Source organism: Numida meleagris, chromosome 2, assembly GCF_002078875.1.
Source record: "Numida meleagris isolate 19003 breed g44 Domestic line chromosome 2, NumMel1.0, whole genome shotgun sequence".
Classification (NCBI taxonomy): Eukaryota; Metazoa; Chordata; class Aves; order Galliformes; family Numididae; genus Numida; species Numida meleagris.
In genome coordinates this window covers 29,387,219-29,407,200 of record NC_034410.1, presented here as the reverse complement: position 1 = coordinate 29,407,200, position 19,982 = coordinate 29,387,219, and the positions used below count along the sequence as shown (strand labels likewise).

Genomic DNA, 19,982 nt, shown 5'->3' with positions numbered 1-19,982 from the left:
CTCTCCTCTCCTCTCCTCTCCTCTCCTCTCCTCTCTCCCCTTCTCCCTCATTCTCAGCTTTATTATGTCTAAGATAAAGTGCCAAATTTGACCAGGCAGATTCAATTTCCCATTCTTTTTTAAAAGCACAGTGTAAAAACTTATCTTCATTAAGATAAGTTTAAGATGCTACTGGCAGTCCAGCATCACATAACTAATCAGTGACTGCAGTAGCTTCATGTTCATGTGATGCTTTAAGTTCAAAGGGGACAAAGACATCCCGTTTGGTGTTTTGTTTCACTCAAGCTATTAAAACTGCACAGAACTCCCTTAAGTGTTTTTGAAGTAATCATCTTTATTCTCCATCAATAGCCTAAGCCATTATGAAAAACAGTGCTAGTCTAGATAATTTTCAAATTTGTAATATGGTTTGGAAAAAAAAAGACAGTGATCCTCAAGAAAATGGAAGGACTAAAACTCATTGTGGAAGTAACCATTTCAGATCTACGACTTTTTTTCCATATCCTTTCAAGATCTCAGCTTAGTAATTCTGTTCAACTTTAGTGACCTCAATGTTTTCCCTCAAAAGGTATGCTGGGAAATTCCCAGAGGTGTGCGCTCTGTCTGGGAATACATACACCCAAAAAAGGTCAAAAGAAATAATTATACAGGTCAGTACATATGCACAGTCTTCATGTATTTTCTACAAAGCTACAGTTGATGCAGTTGACACCACTAGAAAAAACAAGTTTTTTTCACAAGTTCATATAAACATCACAGTTTTTACGATAACTCCTTTGATGTGGTGTATCTGCTAATTAAATTACAAGTTTTGAAATAACATCTTATCACTTGATCAATAAATTTTCCTTACTCTTTTTCCCAGGGCTTGATGAAGGTTTGAGTAGGTTACTTGCTCAAGTGTTTGGCTGAATGAAAATCAGTTTAAACAGTATTTTATTCAATTTACCAGTTCTAGTTCTGTGGTGCTAAGATGCTTTGAAAGATATAGAGATGCTACTGTTCTACAAGCTGATTACAAAAAAAATTCTTGAAATTCCTGGAGTAAGTACACAGAGTACATGTTCAAATGTGATTTCAAGGTAAAGCTGTTCCTCAAATATAGTTCCTGTAGGAACAAAAAAAAGTGATTTCTTACCTGGAGTGAACTATAACCTTCAGCTGAATATAGGAACACTGAAGATACTGGCCTTTTCAACAGAAATAAAATAGATAAAAAAAATAACAACGATTTTCTTTGTTACAAGTTTTTTTTCTTTTGCAAAAAAATCATGAATGAAACAAAAGATATTCATGCTCATTTTTCCAAGGCTTTTGAACAAATTTTGAACAAATTGAAGAATTAAAAATAAGAAAGACAGTAATATGAAAAATTCCTACTTAAAATATATTAGTATTTTTATTTAATTTTAAAATTGAGTATTTATTTTCACAGCCTATTCTGCATATAAATTTTAAGTTATACTTCACAAAACTCAACCATTATTTAATAGCAGGAAAAAGATGTATTCGAACCTACACGATATGCTTAAATTGAGATTGCATTGATGAAAACATAAATGATGGATAGCATTTTTAAAACCCAGGAATTTTACTGAAGGATAAATTCTATTATTACCTGTGTTTTGATTTCTTTTTTTGTTGTTGTTTGAGGATGTTAATCTATCTCAACTAGGCGCAAAGCAGATTTAGAAAGTGGCTCTCACAACCAAACTGCACCTATATAGATGCACTGTTTGATACTGAAAAAAAATCTTGGTCACCATATAGCTAAAGAACCAGTATTTTTCTTTTACCAGTCTTTTCTTTACAGAGTGGTATCTAAAGAAAAGGGATAAGGCTCTGGATCAAAGGAAACAGAAATATTTAACTCATGATGAGAATTACAACCATAAACAGAAACCAAGAAGTAGATGAATTTTGATTAACTAGCAATATTTTGTTGTTCTGGATACATAACTATTTTTAGTTTTCTCTTCTAAAAGGATTAAAGCAGGTCAGAGATCTGTCCCTTGGTCCATTTTATTGTATATTTAATAATAATCAATGATAGAAAAAAAAGGAGTACTCTTAAGGAAATAAAGTACTAATAAATGCAATTCAAATAGACCTATTTTACAGCAGAATTATTTTTTTTTCTTTCCAAGTTAATTCTAAAAAACTTCAGAAGGTATTTAAATGATTTAAACAATGGACTTCTGATTTGAATATGCATTTGAAGATATTTTAGCACGTGCTTTTACGATATTAGTGCTTACAGTGCAAGGGCTATTCCTGTAAATCTTCATTATTTTAGTAAATTTTAATATGGTGGAGTGGTCAAAATTTGCATTTTTTTAATGCACGAATGTTGGCAACTTGCAGCACCTCGTTGCAGATTTCATAGTACTAAGTGTTTGGATTAAGGCTATTAGAATCATGAGGCTGCAAAAAGGTATCAATGTTCTGTTGATAAAGAACTGGCTGGCAGGAAATAACTCAAAAATATGAAGTGCATTAAGGGAATGGCCAGGACAAAAATAACTCTGAACAGCATTTTAATGATTGGTAGGACTATATTCTATTTGGACAATCAGTTAACGTGCAAGCACCCTCTGAGTTACTGCATAGTATGTAACTTATTAAAACTACTGCAACAAGTTGATGTTTCAAGTTGATGTTTCAATCACATGGCCAAGCTTTCATTTCCCTTTAGCCACAAATAATGATCCTTAATCATATTTCTTTTCTTCAATAGTATATTGACCTTCACTTTTCTATTCATTTTATGCATTTGCTTGATTAAAAACAAAAACTCAACGTCAATTAAGGTTGGGGATCAAAGCTAAAAATATCAAGAAAATCTCTTCAAATCAGTGAAGACTTGCTGGTGCTGATGTTAGTCAGACCTGAAGTGTACTTGATACTGGGACAGTGTGAAAAAGATGAGTTTGCAGACCTAAAAACAGATGGCCCCCTATCACCCCATGGGGCTAAACACACAAGAGCAAACTTCAGAGACGCCTTACCTTTACCCTGTCTGTCCCTATCAGGAGAGACTGTTATATTGAGGGTTATTGCCTCTCTAGGTCTCCCTGTGATTAGCTTTTGAAGTCCATGGCCAAGAGGCCAATGTGAGAATATCACCCCAGATAAGAGGTGTTTGCTCTGTGAAATATTCAGGACAGGAATCCATGGACCTCATGATAGTTCAGCAGGGAACCACAAACTCCAGCTAATATCTTCTAATCCCCTGTTGGTTTGAGAACTACCCACCATAAAAAGCATAACTGGCTGTTTATTTGTGCAGGCAAGAGATAACATCTTAAAGTTACAGTCTGCCTTAAGTAGTAGGGATGTGAAACCCAAAGAAATGAACCATCCAAACTCATAATCAAAATTGTGTGTGTTCCCTTCTTCTTTGCCTAATGAGATGTAAACATTTTGGCTAGTGTCTCTTTTGAAAGATATTAATCAAATATATTGGTTAGAAATTACAAAGCATAGTCCGGACTGCAAATTACGTATTCTTTTATAGCATTCTGAAGCTGTGAACAATATGTTAAAAATTTTCCCATGGCACAACCAAGTAAATACTTGTGGCACATTTCTATTTATTACAGAGAATAGTTAAATTCTAAGACATAAATCATGCTCTTCTACTAAAGGATTTACAAATTCCCAAAGACAAGCCTAATTCCCAATGCAACGATGCTATAAAAGATCAGACACTTTGTTATGGAGAAATCCACATTTGGAGATGTCTTTCAACAATTTTCTCTCAGGACCCAATCCTGCAAAAAGCACATGCACATTGTTGAACACTGTGTCAAGCTCCATTAATTTCAAAATAGCCCTAAACTCTAATTTGTTGTTTTTAAATTGTAACTTAAGAAGTTAAATACTGTATAAGTAAAAAGAAAAAAAAAAAGAAAAAACCTTTTTTACCTTCTCTTTCTTCTATTAAATTACAGTCTTTTGGTTTCAATTAAAAAAAAAAAAGATTTCATATGTTTAAATTTCAAAATTGAGAGAAAATGTAACAAATTGTGCCTCCACTGTACCCCTCACATCAGTTATTGCCGTTAGCCAGAGTGATTACTATAGCATGAAAGAAAAAATGATGAGATGTAGGCGAAGAGATAAGGGAAGGTGACCGAAAAGGGAAAATAATTCTTAATGGTTCTGTAGATGTTTTTTTTTTTCCCCCCCATTTTAATCTATCCTCTTCCCTGTCTTTAGAAACTGCCCTAAATCAAGGAACTGGCACCTGATGCATTCTGCAGATGTATCAGTACTGCATATCTGGAATATAGTATACAGGTGGTTTTTCACTTGCGCCACTTAGTTAACTATCCAGCAGGCACATCTTCTTTTTGTGGGGCAGAGTGGGAATGGAAAATGGAAATATCTCCTGGCTGGTTTACAGAAAGAAAGGCTAAGTGAAAGAGCAGGTCATCAGCATTTATTCATTAATGTTTCTAATTGTTCTCAATTCCTTCCTAGGTAGTTCCTTTCTGAAAGGCTTACTAATTAACAGATAACGACTGAAAACACTGGGCAATAACAAAAGAATTGCTAAGACCTGTGAATCCTGAAGACGCTTTGAAGATGAGTGGCCCGAAGTTTGAAGTCGATGATTTCTCTGGCTTCTCCAAATGAGGTGACATGTTCACCGATCCAATTCTGTTTCTTTTGGTTGAAATCCACAGTCCAAACCACTGATACACGTTTAGCTGACCACACGTGAGGATAGATTCCTCAGTCCAACATTAGAATTGTCAATTCAGCATTTTTGTTTCTTTTTCTGTACTTATCCAATCATTAATCCCTTCTTCAAACAGAAATCTACAAAAAAATCTTACTCTCTTATATATTCATCATTGCCATTTACTACTCTCTGTTCTAGAGAGGACACTAATTTTATACAGTGAATCCTCATCTAATTTAAAAATCAACAGGAACTAAAAGATTTTTCTCCTCACAGAGTATGATTCTTGGATTTTTCTAAATGTTTGCACTTGTAAATGTAGTACAAATTTCAATAACAAATAATAAATCCTGGGTGCACCAGCAGAGAATTCACTGAAATCTGCAGTACAAGATCAAACTTTTAGAGTACAAATGAGTAAATGCAGCACAATCTGATTTGTGAGGCTGAGCAACACAAGACCATACCTAAGCCATATGAAATCAATACTAGGCGGTAAGAGGGAAAACAACAACAACAACAACAACACAAAATGCTTTCCTTCTCTCCCTGCAATGCAAATTCAATGAAAATAATTATGACTGAATTTCTGTCACCAATGAACCTGTCAGGAGATTTTCTGATATGAATCAGAGATTCCTCCATGGAAAACGTTATGACTGATCATTTCTCTATATCCACCTTTAAAGCTTTTAGCTGAGTCAACAACAAAATCTATCCTGCTGGACAACTATCTTATCATCTCCAGTATTGCAAAGATAACCAAATTATGTTAACCAAAATCAAATATCAGAACCCAGAAGAATTCATTTGAGAAGACAGCTGTGGCAACTGAGTTAATTTAACAGCTTTCTGCTACCAAAAGGTATCGTACCTTATCTCTTCCTTCCTCTACTGTCCTTGACTCCCATCCACTAGTTCTGGCTTACATTGGTCCCTCCATAAGCCGATTCACTTTGATAACCTCACAAAAATCCATTCATTTATTCGGTTGGTAAAGTTTTCTGTTAGGTTGATGAGTTAGTTTGCATATGTTTACAGAGTGATCTGACAAGTATCCGTGCCTATGGGAGATAAGTAATGGACAATTCAGAAGGGAATGGGGCATGTGACCCCACTTTTCTACAGCAGTGGATCTGCACTCTGATGTAGTTACTGCCGGCCTTTTCATGATCGTAGCTGCTTGTTCTAACAGTTGAGTCAAAACTACTTTCTTGCTTTTGAAGAGAAAAAAAAAGAGACGGCATCATAAAAGCCTGCAATGCTATCTTTAGAGACTTGAACTGTGTTTAAGCAGCTACCAAATCGAAACCACTATTCTGTTTAGTCAGCTGTCAATTTACATGGACTCTTTTTTTTTCAGCCCTCCTTTAACATTTATACACTACATTAGCCACAGTTGTCTCAGTCGGGACTCCCTTTCAGAGAGCCAAGAGTCAGGGAAGCCTTTCCTACTAGATGTTCAACAATCAGAAGAGCATGCAGTTCCTTCCCAAAGACCTTACATTTATCCTGTTCTAAATAACTCACAATTATGAGTCCAACATAATGTGCAGGAAATAGTTAAAAATTATTCGGGGACTGATTCAGAAATTAAATGCTTCAGGGAAAATTACAGTATAAATTTACCACATAAGATTACCATATATATATATTCATACAGCTTGCAGCACTAGAAATATTCAGAATAGCTATATAGAGTGTTTTAGAAATAGTGAGGCTTGTGTACAGGAAGCCTTTGTTCTGAAATATATCTGAAATACTTTAGACCCAGACCATTTCTACATTTGAATTTGGGATGTGTGATTTTAGCCCTTTCCTTTGGTGTGTTTCTAACATACACACTGCACACCAGACATGAGAAAGTGAAAAGAATTCTACTGTACAGCAGGACAATTGTGAAGACTCAAGAAAACACTTGTCATTGAAGAGAAATTTTGCAAAGTCAAGCTTCTAATGTCTGAGTATGCTACGGAATACCTGTTTTTAAGGCCACTGTAAGCAGCCTATTTATAAGTCTCATTTAAAGTATTCCGTGATGACAATGCACATTGCTAGATCATTTGTTTCAGAGATCAATTACCTTATTATTATAACTGAACACATTACTTCTGAGCTGCTTGTCACCAGATGCTAGGTATTTTATCTGTTTATAGAGTTGTATGCCACACTGAGGGACCTTGTTATCTGCAAAGCAGAAACCAAAAGGACAGACACCCAAATTTAACGTGATTGCTCTTACTTGTTTTCTGAGAAGCACCAGTTCATGCCATAAGAGGATACTCCTCAGCAGAAGACTTGTATTCTATGTGTAAGTCAGCAACTCTTTTTATGCATTAAGTTCTATGATTTAAGATGACATATACTTCAGAAATAGTTTGATGTTTAAAGCATCGTTTCCTTTTCTGTGATCAATCAGATGGATTGTGTTATGCTAACAGTGAAGTCCTCTATGCTGTGCCTGATGAGAGGCTCATGAGAAGGGAAATTTGTTCATAGCTTTAGTGTTTTTTCCATTGGTCCCACTTGACGGAAGTGTATCACAACATAATGTAGCTTTTGATAAATTAAGAGAGTTATTGTACTTTGCTTAAATAAAATCTTTGCAAGTTACAAATCAGCTCGGTTAGTCAGTTATACTCTAGACACTGCATCAACCTTGTATCCTGAATTTGGCATAGTATAGACAGGTATGATTTACTCCATAATGCCTGCAGCAGTATCTTTTCCTACTGCTAATTGCTGATCTTATTTTGCACTCTGGTGTCAAATAGCATCTTTGGAATAAGAGAGTAAAACAACAGGAAAACTCCAGTAAATCACTATAGCCCTTAACAAAGATAAGTACCCTGAAAAAATCTTAAGTCTTGCCTGACACTTCTCTATTTACTTTATTCTTTTTATGGAATCGTTACCATTTAATGAGCAATTGGATAGAATATTTACTTGATCAGTAAAGTGATAGCAGGGAATTTAATGCAGACATTATTCTTAGGGCTGCTTTATAAAACAAAGAGAAAGTACTTCACCTCAGGATAATGTTACAGGGAGAACCTCTACAGTCAGCAGGGCTAAATTTAAAAGCAGCGCTCTTAGAGGATCTAACTACTTGCAAATTTATGATCAGACCTGGAAGCTCTTCTTCGGACCCATACAACTCCGAGAATTCAAATGGCATGATAATACAGTACATTTCATCAGAGGTTTTAAAAAGTAATTATAAATAAAGCATAGAATATATCATTCCTATCTTCAGTACTTCCTTCGAAGGATCAGTAGGGCAAGATGGAAGAGCAGATTCATATTCTTCAGGCATCTCCTTACTATTCTAAGTACAAAACCACTTTATCCTTTTTATTTCTTTGCTCCTAATTTTTCTTATATTTTATTGTCAGTACAATTTTTACTACTCCAGTACAAAAAGAGGATTTTACGCAGCTATGTTTTTACAATATATAACATATTGTGTTGATATTATATCTGTTATTTTATTAAAAATATAACTCAATTCTAGTAATAAAAAAGAAATATTATATCAGTCAGGAACTAAGGAAAGATTTCCTCTAGTTGCTTATAGTTCACAGTAAAATTAAAGCACATTTATAGTCCCTGATCCAAACAAAGGGTTTCCAATGACATCAGTTGTTACTCTGGATATGAGACCTGTGAGGGAGAGAGCTCTGCTCCTGCACACATCCGCACAGTGGAGCTTGGGAAACCAGTGTAACCAAGCAACATGGAGGCAGCTGTGGCACCAAAAGTGGACTTGGCAATAAAACACTTTCTTTTCCCCATTGCTTCAGTTAATGAAGTTGAGCCTGAATCATAAGACACGGTCACAGAAAGCAAAATCTGAGGTAAGTGGTTTGAACATCCCTGACAATGCGACCCAGGCCTATCACAAGTTTGAGAAGCTCCTGAGCAGGAGTTGGCTCCTATCACTGTGCAAGACCTTGGGTCAGCAGGACCAGCCATGTGCCTCGCTTTCTTTGCTTTGCTTCCTGGTGTTAGACTTTGTGCATCTGTGGTAGCCTTAAGGACATGGACCAGGCAGTTTGTTACTGAGGACAATATCTTCCTCAGAAAAAACAAGGTTTATTTGGAAAAAGAAACTCCTTTTCTGACACTGTCCTCTTTTTGAGGAAGACCTTCTTCTGGACAAAGGGATTTTTCATTCAGAAATATACCATTTCCAGCTAATCTAAGTGGTCTAATAAAAGGTATTGTTTATAGAGCTAGTTTTTCTTACTGAGATATTAGGAATGTAGCTGATACCAAAGGTTTAAAAGCTTCCTGGCACTAGAAAGTTCCACACTATGCAACATCTTAAGTCTTTGAAGCCCATGTTTTTCTTAACAGATTATAAAATCCATCACTACATTTATGCACATAGATCAAGTATATGTTTCAAGTTGTGTATGTGTAATGCTGCCTTTGAAATGGATAAGGGATAAAAAGAAGCAACAGAAAGAAAATGTGTCTGTGAAATCCTCAAAGTTAGGGTTGATATAAGTGTTTTAGTTTATGCTTATTCTCACTTCCATATTGCAGCAGACAGGAAAATTAAAATTAGTTTAGTGAAAACTTTTTTCCCCAGAAAATCAACAGAGAAGGATTGCAAAGGCAGTTGGAGAAAAATATTTACTTGTGGAAAGTAATTTAAAAAGTGCAGAAAGAAAGGAAAGATTCAAACCCCCTTCCTGATATTTTTTAAACACTTTTTTTTCCTCAGTGGAAAAAAAATAATCCTTTAGTGATTTAGTTACTAATGGGACTGGAGATAAATTAGGCAAGTGAGTTGTCTTCTAGCTCTGCTATTATCATGAATCTCAATTGGCTTTTTTCCATACTATTGTCTACTCGAGGAGCTGAAGGTCATCACACTGTGAGAAATCTTGACTTGCCCATCAGACCCATTCATTAAAATCAGCTGCAAAAACATGCAGGACTATTTGTTGCTGATGAGTTTATTTCGTAATCAGAAATGGCAGCTGCTCAGTAAATCAGATTGTACATCAGTACAGGAAAAATTAAAATATTAGTTAAAAAGCAGTTTATAAACTAGGCATTTCAAACTGCATAGATTTAGTAGACCAAATTTTTCTTTATGCAGTGGCCTGCTATACAGTTACTCCAAGGCTGTAGTTGATCTCATCTGTAATTTTCATCCTCTGGCTTTTACTTTATTACTTGGAAATGCTGATTGGTAAATACTTTTTAATTTTTTGTCTGTTGCTGTAAACTGAAGACAGAACTTAACTTCAATCAAGAATCCAGCATATCTTTAGCTGTCTTTAACAGGGCAAAGTTAGTAGATTTGATATAAATTTCTTCCTAATTTTTATGTGTAAAGTTTGTATTGGGTCATCAGAAAATTCAAGGTATTAAGTGTATGGAAAATGCTGAAGATTGAATGACTGAATGCTGGGAGTTGGACTAGATGGCCCTCAGAGGTCCCTTCCTACTCTAAGCATTCTATGATTCTATGATTTACAAAGAAATAATATTTGCAGATTAATCTTTACATATACTTGTTTTGGCATAATCTTTAATTCTTACAAACAAATAGCATTAAAAAATTTGCACAAATACCTATTTGTAGTTTTTAATATGAATGTTTCTCTTTGGAATTTAAATGATCTTTTTTAAATAAACCGTTCATTTCTCTACATACCACATATAGTGTGTTATGTTCTACAAAGGTATGGTGGAATGCAGAGAATTTTGTTTTGGGGAATAATAAATTCCTTTGGCTCTGTACAAAAGGCCTTATTCATCTCTCAGGTGTATGATCATTATCTGAGTCTCTTTTGGTGTTTCCCTTAATTTAAACAAGAGCCACCTACTGTAAATCACTTTTTTTTTTTGCTTACAGACACATGTGCAACTTACGGATGCACAGCATATTAAAGATGTATTGTGACTCAGTTCCTAAAATGTTATGAAGAGTTAATTAATTCATGAATGAATTGAAATTAGCATTAATTCCAACATTCAACACTTCGTTGTCATGTGAAATTCAGTCTATTCTAAGAGGAAAATATGAATATTACGGCAATTTATATGAAAGTTGTTGAAGCTGCTGTGTCAGAACATCCTGTCTACAGGCATGATGCACTCCAGAGTATCCTCCTCGAGCATCATAGATGCTTAAAGGACATTTAACATGTCTTCTCAGTGGCTAAGTCCAAATAATTATCCAATGCTTATGATGAGTCAGAAAAAAAAAAGTAAAAAAAAAAAAAAAAAAAGCGGATGAATCTTTTTCAAAAGTTTTTTTTCACACGCATTTTACTAAAAATTGTAATACGCAGATAAGTGATGCTCAAACATGCACATTACTCAAACAAGATACTATGTTCCTTTCTTCTTGAATGCAGCCACTCCATTAAGATTAAAAACTGTTGCAAAATCTCAGTCCATCTTACTTGCAGTCAGAGGGGCATTCCCTTTCCAGCCCAGCTGCAAGCCAGCACCTGTGTGGGTATGTACAGAAGGCTCTTGCACTGCTCTATGCACATACTCACTTTCCACAGCATGCCACTACAAACAGACAGCCTTGCTCTTCACCTACGTGTTGTGCATGACATTCAGAAAAACCTATATGTTGCATAGCTTAAATGCAAGCAAAAAAAGTATGTGTCTCTTCCCTGGTCCTCCTGAGGTAAATACCAACTTCATTCAACACACTTATAACAAAGGGGAGAGGTCAGAAGGACAGAACCCCTCTGAGCTGAAGTCCATTTGTGCGGCATGTTAAATGATACTAGTTCTTATTGATTTCTCCAGACTTTTCCCAAAGCATTTTTGATTAGCAACAGGGATCAATAATTATTAACTAATTAAATGTTAATATGGTATGTCTTGAGATATACTGAAGAAAATTATTCACAATACTGAATTAGGAAACCATTTTGTGTTGCTTCATGTAAGCTGATTTCTACATAGCGACGTTATACTGCACATTACTGTATGAGTGTTATTACTTTATCCAGCCATGCTTAGTGTCTCAGGTTCAGATCATGTTGGCCACGGTATTCAGAAAAGCTTGTGACTTTGGAGTGCTACATATAAGACATGTCAGACAGACCTGTATTAAAACTCTGCCTTGAACACACTTTTTTTGAGGTATGAAATGGACATCCAAATATTGAGACCCAACAGAGCAGTCTTTTAGAAAAATTTGGCCTCCATGAGCACTGATGTAATTCAGGATTATTGCCATCAAGCTGAAGAGATTACAATAACAAAACAGCAATATGAGATTGGACCTAGGCCTCCAATGCTTAAAATCTCCAATATATATTTAAAGAGAAATAACTTACTCAAGCATTTGGAAAATGGGGCCTATTGAAAAGCATGAAACCTCTAAAATGCTATTTGAATGCCAGAAAAGTAATACTTTAAAAAGCCGAGACAGAAATGCCAAAAGGAACAGAAAGGAGCAAGCCAGAAATTCTAACATGTTCATTTCTATCTCATCCGTGAGCTGGGCGAGATTCTGCAGTGCCGCGGTATTGTTGAGCATTGATGAACAGAGTCCCTGCCCAGTACTGCACCTCTGTCATCTCACAGAATAGATATATGGATGTAACCTAGACTTCAAGTAAAGTTTCTATTAAAGAAAAGTACCAACTCAGAAAAGCACACCTTGAGACTATACCTACATTTGGCTGTGACTTTATAGCCGCCCAGTGGAGGGTCGTGGCCTTCCACAGCATCGAATCCTGCTGATACCAGGACAATCTCTGGATCAAACTCATTGGCAGCTGGCATGATCACAGTCCTGTAGAGTGAAAAGAACAACTGGTTAAAAATCAAAAGAATCAAATTCAAAGAAAAAGAATCTCCATGCTATAAATTGCCACAATCTCAAAAATCCACAACGTAACAAGATTTTGTGCATCAAAAACATATTCTCTTTTAGTTAAGCCAATCTTCATCGTAGCTGTGCTCCAAACAAAGTCTGATGCTTCACATTATTTATTTCTGTAGTGATTCTTTTTTCTCTTCTGCAGTTTAGGGAGAAAAAAAGGCAGGTACACGTGAAAGCCTCTAACATTACACACACATCTGTGCCTGTTTTATCCTGCTGCCTATAAAAAGCTGCTTCTTCCAGGGAAGTGACTAATGGTTTACAGAGAGCGCTCAAAGCCTGAGTGGAAACCCGGACTGCTCCAGTTAGTGCGAACTTGGTGTAAATTTGAACTATAAATTTCTTTTGGGAAAATGTTTGCTTTCCAAACTTTTTTTTTTTCTTAACATTTTTAAATGTTTGTCGAGGTGGGGGGTGACTCTAGCAAAGGAAAAACATGAAATTCCCTTAATCAAATCCAGATTATGCTGTCAAGCCTTTCCAAGGTCAAGCATAACAGGAATGTGACAACCACAAACCAGTGACAGCAACCCCTGCTGGTGTCAGGAAGATAATTCAGCCCCTCACAGTCACAAAGATTCCACTTTTTTTAACCCCTTCCTTGACAAACTTCAGGAAGGATTTGCTTTGTCTTAGCTTTCCTCCGAATTCAAAGCACTGAAGCTATGCTGAGGGAGAAGATAAAACTTTACAGTCTGCTTTTGGAGATGCCTTTTATCATGCTGACATTCTGAAAGGAAGGCAAAAGGACAGCTTTTGTGCCTATTGTGACAGACTTTGAGCCTGTAATGTCTGTGTTAATTCAGAAAAGAAAAATAATGAGTTCTCCATTTGAAATGTATTAAAACAAGGAAATACCGATCAGTATACACAGCTCAAAATCTGCAGATGAATTTTGCATCTGTGTCATATTATGAATATTAGTTAAGATAATATTTATTTATTTTAAAAACTTAGGCCAAATTTAGTGGTTTTCTGTTGAAGAAACAAGGTTTTCTGTGAAAGAATTATATTAGTAGCAATTTTCTAACAATTTTTTATTTTGTTTTCAGTTTAGTTGTTGATCTGTATTTTACGATTTCTTTCTGTTCTGATTTCCTCAAAGTTATTTTTAATACTAGGAAAGTGTTATTTTTACTTGTTGATCAGAGAGAGAAGGAGAATTCAGAGTAAGTAAAAAGTGGTTACCAGGTCATACAGCATTTCAATGAATTGTTTTGTGTTGGAAAATAAATGTTAGGCCGTTTCATTTCCCTGGAGATTTCAGTGAGAACAAGGCCAAGAATACTCATGGACAAAATGATATAACATGTTACATATTCTTCTGCTGACACGTTGTTAGTAGGTCTGTGCTGAAGTATGGGTGCAATAAGCACTGCACTCCAAGAAGGACCCAGGCCAACTTGAGAGAACAGTAAAGAAAAGAATTCTAAAAAGTGTACTCTAAGTGAAAAAATAATATAATTATTTGATTCACAGAGCATGAGAGGAAATGTGATGGAAGTCCATGAATATGTACATGCTTGCTGCAAGAGGAAGGAAAGAACCTGTTCTGCGTTTCCAGTGTGGGTAGGATATGAAGAAGTTGCAGCAGGAAAGCTGTAGTTCAGACACTGGAAAAAACTTCTAAATAGCAAGGGCAGATAATCTTTTCAATAAACTGTTTGAGAGGATTTGAATTGATATATTTGAAGTTTTCAATAGCAGGTAAAAGTAGTATCTATTATGTTTGCTATAGGTTCAAATTGATACGGCCTCGAGGCAGGAGGTCAGATTACACCTCTTCTAGGTCTTTTATTCTGTATTTATAGGTAACATGCAGAGTACATTACATTAGACACTACAGTGACTAAACATTTCTGCAGGTTAAACTCCCCATAGCTAGGGAGCAACACCAGGAAAAAGATCTCCTATGTAACCACATCGTATCTTTCTTATGTACATACCTTCTGATACTCTAATTATACATTCAATGTCTGAAGCAACACATACTTCTCAAACTTCCCCAAGTCTGCAACATATGTGGCACAAATCCTGATTACTGAGGAGGACTGTGGCTGATATGCAAACTTGATCTGTCCCCATAGCACCATACATCTTATGCAGTGAAAGAAGGAGGGATCCTGTGGAGAAGCTCCCTATCTGCAGCCGCTTGAGCTTTTGCCCTCCTCCTCCTCATTCACATTTCATTAAATTCAAGTCAGGCCCTGTTTCTTCTTCTCCATGTCAAATAAAGCAGCAGCACCATGAGTACAGCACAGACAATGCTCAATGGTGTCTGAGGATGGAGCATGTTCAGAGCCGAAAGTATCTCTGGAAACTCAAGTGGCTGAGCACTAAACAGAGCTTACCAAGCTAAAGCAGAATGAGATTTTGGAGAGCTGAGTCATTTGAAATATTGGGAAAACCTACAACACATCTACCACATTTTAAGGTCTTGCTCCAAAGTATGAAGATGTCAGCACATTTTTTTAATAACTTGGGCTAAACAAAGCAAACCTTAATTTCATTTCTGTAAGCAACAAAAACATTTTAGTCAGTGTTTCCTGTAGAGACAGACAATTTTTTGTCAAATAGATACGTCTGACAAGGAAACTGCCAGCTATGCTGGGTAACATTAGCAAAATTATTAACTACTGAAAGCAAAGTCTTTCAGCACAAAGCACCAGGCTATTACCATAGTTATTAATGACATATTTATCAGTAGTAAGCAGTAAACAGTAGCATATTGATAAATCCATGCAGAAAGGAAATACAGGGACCTCAGTGAAAGAAAGCAGAAGGACTTAAGGATAATAATGAGAGGTGGCATACAGAATTCTTTGTTTTGTTATTGCTTTCAGTATTACCTCAATTTATGTAACAAAAATAAGACCGAGAGGATTTTTTGGGCAATAAAGAAATAAAATCTTTTTTAAAATGTACACAGAAGTATACGCTTAATTTCACCAGAAAAATGTCACTCTACTTTTGCAACAGTACTCTTACAAATATGACAAAAATTTACTGCTGCTATTCTGCAAAATATATATTAGAAGAGAATCATATAATCATAGAATCACTAAGGTTGGAAAAGATCTCCAAGATGATCGAATCCAACCGTTCATCTTACCTCTGTGCCCACAAGACTGGTGTTGTCACTTATCTCTCTTCTATCCTCCATAACATTGAGGGATTTGGAATGCCAGAGCCTTTCTAGCTTGTACTTTTCTTCTTGATTTAATATTGAACAGAAAATCTAAGCACTTTTTCTTAAAAAGACTGTACAGAAAATGTAATCTGTTTCCTAGGGTAACAAGCTTGACTCTTCAACTAAAACATCCCAGGATGTTTGTGACCTTTGTCACAGCAAACAAGACTGTTATTTGGCCTTTCAAAAAGATGGCAGTTCTAAGTCTCTCAGTTGCAGAGAGGACCAGATAGACATCAAGTCCCTGAATCTCAAGTCTTCCTCTACACTAGCCAGCAGCCATTCACGGTTCTTCCCCTTTGGAATAACTACTGTCAGGTCTCTGCCTAGAAAAGAGTAATGTTTGGAAAACATCAAAGTATTTTGTTTTGGAATTTGTGTAGGTAGGACGTCTCTAACCTTTGGCAAGTACTCCTTTGTGGCACGTGTAAATTCTTGAACAAAAGTGCCACAAGGAATCGTAACTTAAATGTATAAATACTTAAATAGGGACAAAGTTTCACAAGGACAGAGGTAAAATCCTTTGGCATTTGCCACCTCTCAGCCTTCAGCCCCTTCATTACTCCTGAACAGCTGTTCTTGGAAAATCATTTTGAGGCTAACAACTGTAAAAAAAAGTTTACACTAAACAGTGGACTCCATCCCTTTTCTTAATTCAAAAGCAACATGAAACTCACTTCTCCTTCGTACGAAGACTTCTACCTTAGAAGAACAAGGATGTTTAAACAGACAGGACAACTCCTGATACTTCTCTGCCTCTTGGGAGTTAGAGAATTAGGAGTCTGTATCTTGCTCCTTTTCCATCTCATGTACGCTCTGAAGGGCACAGCAAGGTGCGCAAAACTGTTATCATGCATCGACTGCCTTCTCAGAAGCTCAATAATCATAGCATTTATCTTTTGAATTGCTTAAGAAAAGATACATCTGAATTAGATCGTGGCAAAAAAAGTGCTTAAAAAAAAAAACAAAACACAAAAAACCATAGAACCAGTATTGTTCATACACTAATAGATATTAATATTAACCTTCCCAAATTCCTCAGACCAGCCCTATGCTCAGAAGTCAGACAGCAGCTGGCAGGATTTGTTAGGGTGTGAAGGGTCAAAACTCTGCTCATCAGAAATCTTTTCCAAGGGTACTTAGCTATTCTGCACTCAGACCTAGGTAGAAACAGTAATTATCTCACCCACAGCAGAAGCGAGAAATATGATTTGGCTTCCGGCCATAGGTCACCAGACAGGTACAGACTGGGGACTGGCAGGCTGTCAGCTTCTTGCTCGAAGCAGCTGGGCTGCAGGGGTTATCAGCAAGCAGAAGCTAATGCTAGGATACTCCTCCAACAAAGTGAGTAGATTTTGTCAGAAAATAAGTGAATCTTTTTCTTCCACTATGACTCACACTCTCCTCTACTCCCTTCTCCAAAGAAAATAAAACATATAAAAGAGATATTCATTTTCTGTGATCCTGAATCATATAGAAGCATAAATATTTGGTATACTGTATTCACCTAATGATGACAGCAGAGTTACGGGGGCATCTTGCTTAGCTGACTGTTTCTTTCTTTTCTGTCACATTTTCATTAATAAACATGTCAAATCCCAAAAGCTTGAGCAGCTGCACCGCAGGAGCTATTTATCTATTCTAAACCTTGCAGATACAATGAAACTGTGTCCTCCAGCTCAAGGTAGTGCAGGTCCTCCTTTAAGTCTGACAGCATTTGGAACAGAGCGTGTGCCTGAGAAACTGAAAAGATTCCTTTTTATCCTACTAAAGAGATTTCCCCAAAGAATTAATGTGTTCCATTTGGGCATGCTGCTGTCTGCAGAGAAGCCAAGGGATGGTTTCCAGTTGGGTGTAGTCTCAGAGAAAACATCAAGCATGTGACCCTCCCCTCCCCACCAATATGAACATCAGATGCAAGACATTAAAGAGATTTTACCAAGGGACTCTGTTTACTTGATCTAGTTCCTTTTATCCTTCCATTCTATTTTTGTACATTTACAGCACATGGTTAAGATGCTCCCGAACATTTGTTCTCCCAGAAGAGACTGCAGAGAAGTACCCAGCCCCAAAATGACTTTTCAAGTACCATCGCAAAGAGCTGGAAATCTCTGAAGAAAGTTAAATTGATGCAAATAGATACAATTCTTTTGCTGTGTTGGCAACTTAGAAAGGAAACGAGCAAGAAAACCAGCCCAGGACAGCAATTTATGTAACTGAGAAAGAAAATCCATGATGTTCTAAAACTGCAGATTGGAATTGCTTAGTAAATTATTTGTTCTTTCCCTAAAATCCACCAGTGTTTTCATCCAGTTATCTCAAAGTACTTTCAGAACATTAATAAATAGAATGGCCCAAAACTTTAGCCAGTATAAGTCAGCGTGGCTGTTTCTAACTGCACAGTCCGCTAAAGCAAGCATTTCTTGTACCTTCTTCCCAGGTGGATCAGTTAGAACTAAGAGCTGGTAAAAGACTTGAATGAATTACTTAGCAGTCCTTGGAAAAAACTTAGAAAGAAAATGTAGAACTCTCTAAGTCCACTATTTTAACTTCTGGAAAACACTATAAAAGCACTCATTTATCAAGTTGTACTAGATCCATAATTTGCAAGAAATATATACAGGCAATGCTTTAAGTGGACACTTTGCCACCAAAAGGGAGATCAAATTTCTTGTCTGAAAAATATGTAGGTCTATGTGGAGTATCTCAGTTTCTTATCCTGCAAATAAAATATTGTTCTAAACAATCACTATGTTGTCTTACCTTAAAATTACACAGCTTTAAGTATTCTATTGAATGAACTCTGATATGAGTAGATCAGAAAGAATTTAAAAGATTGCCCTGATAGGTTACATGGAACTTATGGTATCTATTATTTTTATGTGTTGTTTGCACATATGTTTTAATGTAACACAATATCAAGAAATGGCTATCCTCACAGAAAGCTGCATAGTGTTTCTGTACAACTATGGGAGATTCTTTTCTCCGTCTGTAATACTGAATTTATACTAGAGTGTCTCTCTAAAATTTTGGCTGTACTTCATAACACTTCTTTAAGCCCGTCCTGCTGTCAGCCCAAGCTCACTAAAGCCATACCTGAAAACTTGCCCCCAAAACTCCTTTCTCACTGCCATCTGATCATCAGTGTTGTACTGGACATCTAACTTCTGCAGATTTTACCTGTATTAGTTTCAAGTTATATCTTTTAAATATTTTGAATTTTTATAGACTTACTCTTATATCTTTTCTTTTATCCTTATAGGTTTTCTTCTTATATCTTTTTACTATTTTATTCCTTCACTACTTTTTATAAGCACAGTCAATATTCTTGTCCTCACTATTATTTATAGTTACCTTATCTGCTTTGTGGAGATGCAAAATATCTTTTTTCTTTTGTTTGTCAAGGGGCAAAAGTTACCACATCAATACAAAACATGGACTAATATAATCCATGTTCATTACAGGGGGATTTGTGCATAGTGTTTAATTTAATCACATGCTAAAGCATTTAAAGGGTCAAGGTCTTCCAGGGATGCCCCCAATTTAGAAATTTCAAATGGCAGAATTTTAGGAGTATCTATGTGTCACTGAATGAATGAAAAGTTTCTGAAACACCAGTAAATTTATTTTTGGCTATTGAAGATACTGTCAGAGAGTAAGATTATTATTTGTGGGTTCCTTAAAAAAAGTAAACTAGTTTGGCATCCTGCATGCAAGTCTTCTAAATTTTATAACAACAGGAATTGCAACATTTTAATTATAAGAAATACTGACTACAGTATCTGCTGATCTTTCCTTTCCCTTTTTTTATTTTTACTTAGAATGGGGGTTTCAATGTAGTCGTAAGGACTCTTCCACGTTTGATCGACAGTATCCATAGGGCAGTGTCTTTGAACTAATGCAAAATGAATCCAAATAAGAAAAAGTAACAAACAAGAAAGGCATGAGAAAAATACTACTTTGTGTTTTGGGGAATTCACTTAATAGTGTTGTCAAACTAAATCATTCATCTTCTAGAGACATGGGCAAATGCAGTAAAATGCAAACTTCAGAGGTGTTAGGTAAAGAGACTGGCTAAAAGTTAAGGAAAGTTTGCTCAAATGCTGTGGGCCTAAGTCTCCCTCAAATTATTATATGTTGAAAGGAGAGGTTTCCTTGGAAGGATCAAATTCTTTCAGCTGTCTACTATGCAAATATAAGATGTTATATGGGCTTATAGGCCAAGA

At 36.0% G+C, this 19,982-nt stretch overlaps 1 protein-coding gene across 2 annotated transcripts in view; it reads right to left on the bottom strand.

Moving 5' to 3' along the window:
- The window catches only part of HDAC9 (histone deacetylase 9), a 458,471-nt gene that overhangs the window by 50,836 nt on the left and 387,653 nt on the right, over positions 1-19,982 (bottom strand). For both annotated transcript variants that reach the window (XM_021386094.1, XM_021386092.1), the window contains one exon: positions 12,358-12,476. In XM_021386094.1, coding sequence (XP_021241769.1) covers positions 12,358-12,476 — 119 coding nt within the window. The remainder of the gene's footprint in view (positions 1-12,357; positions 12,477-19,982) is intronic.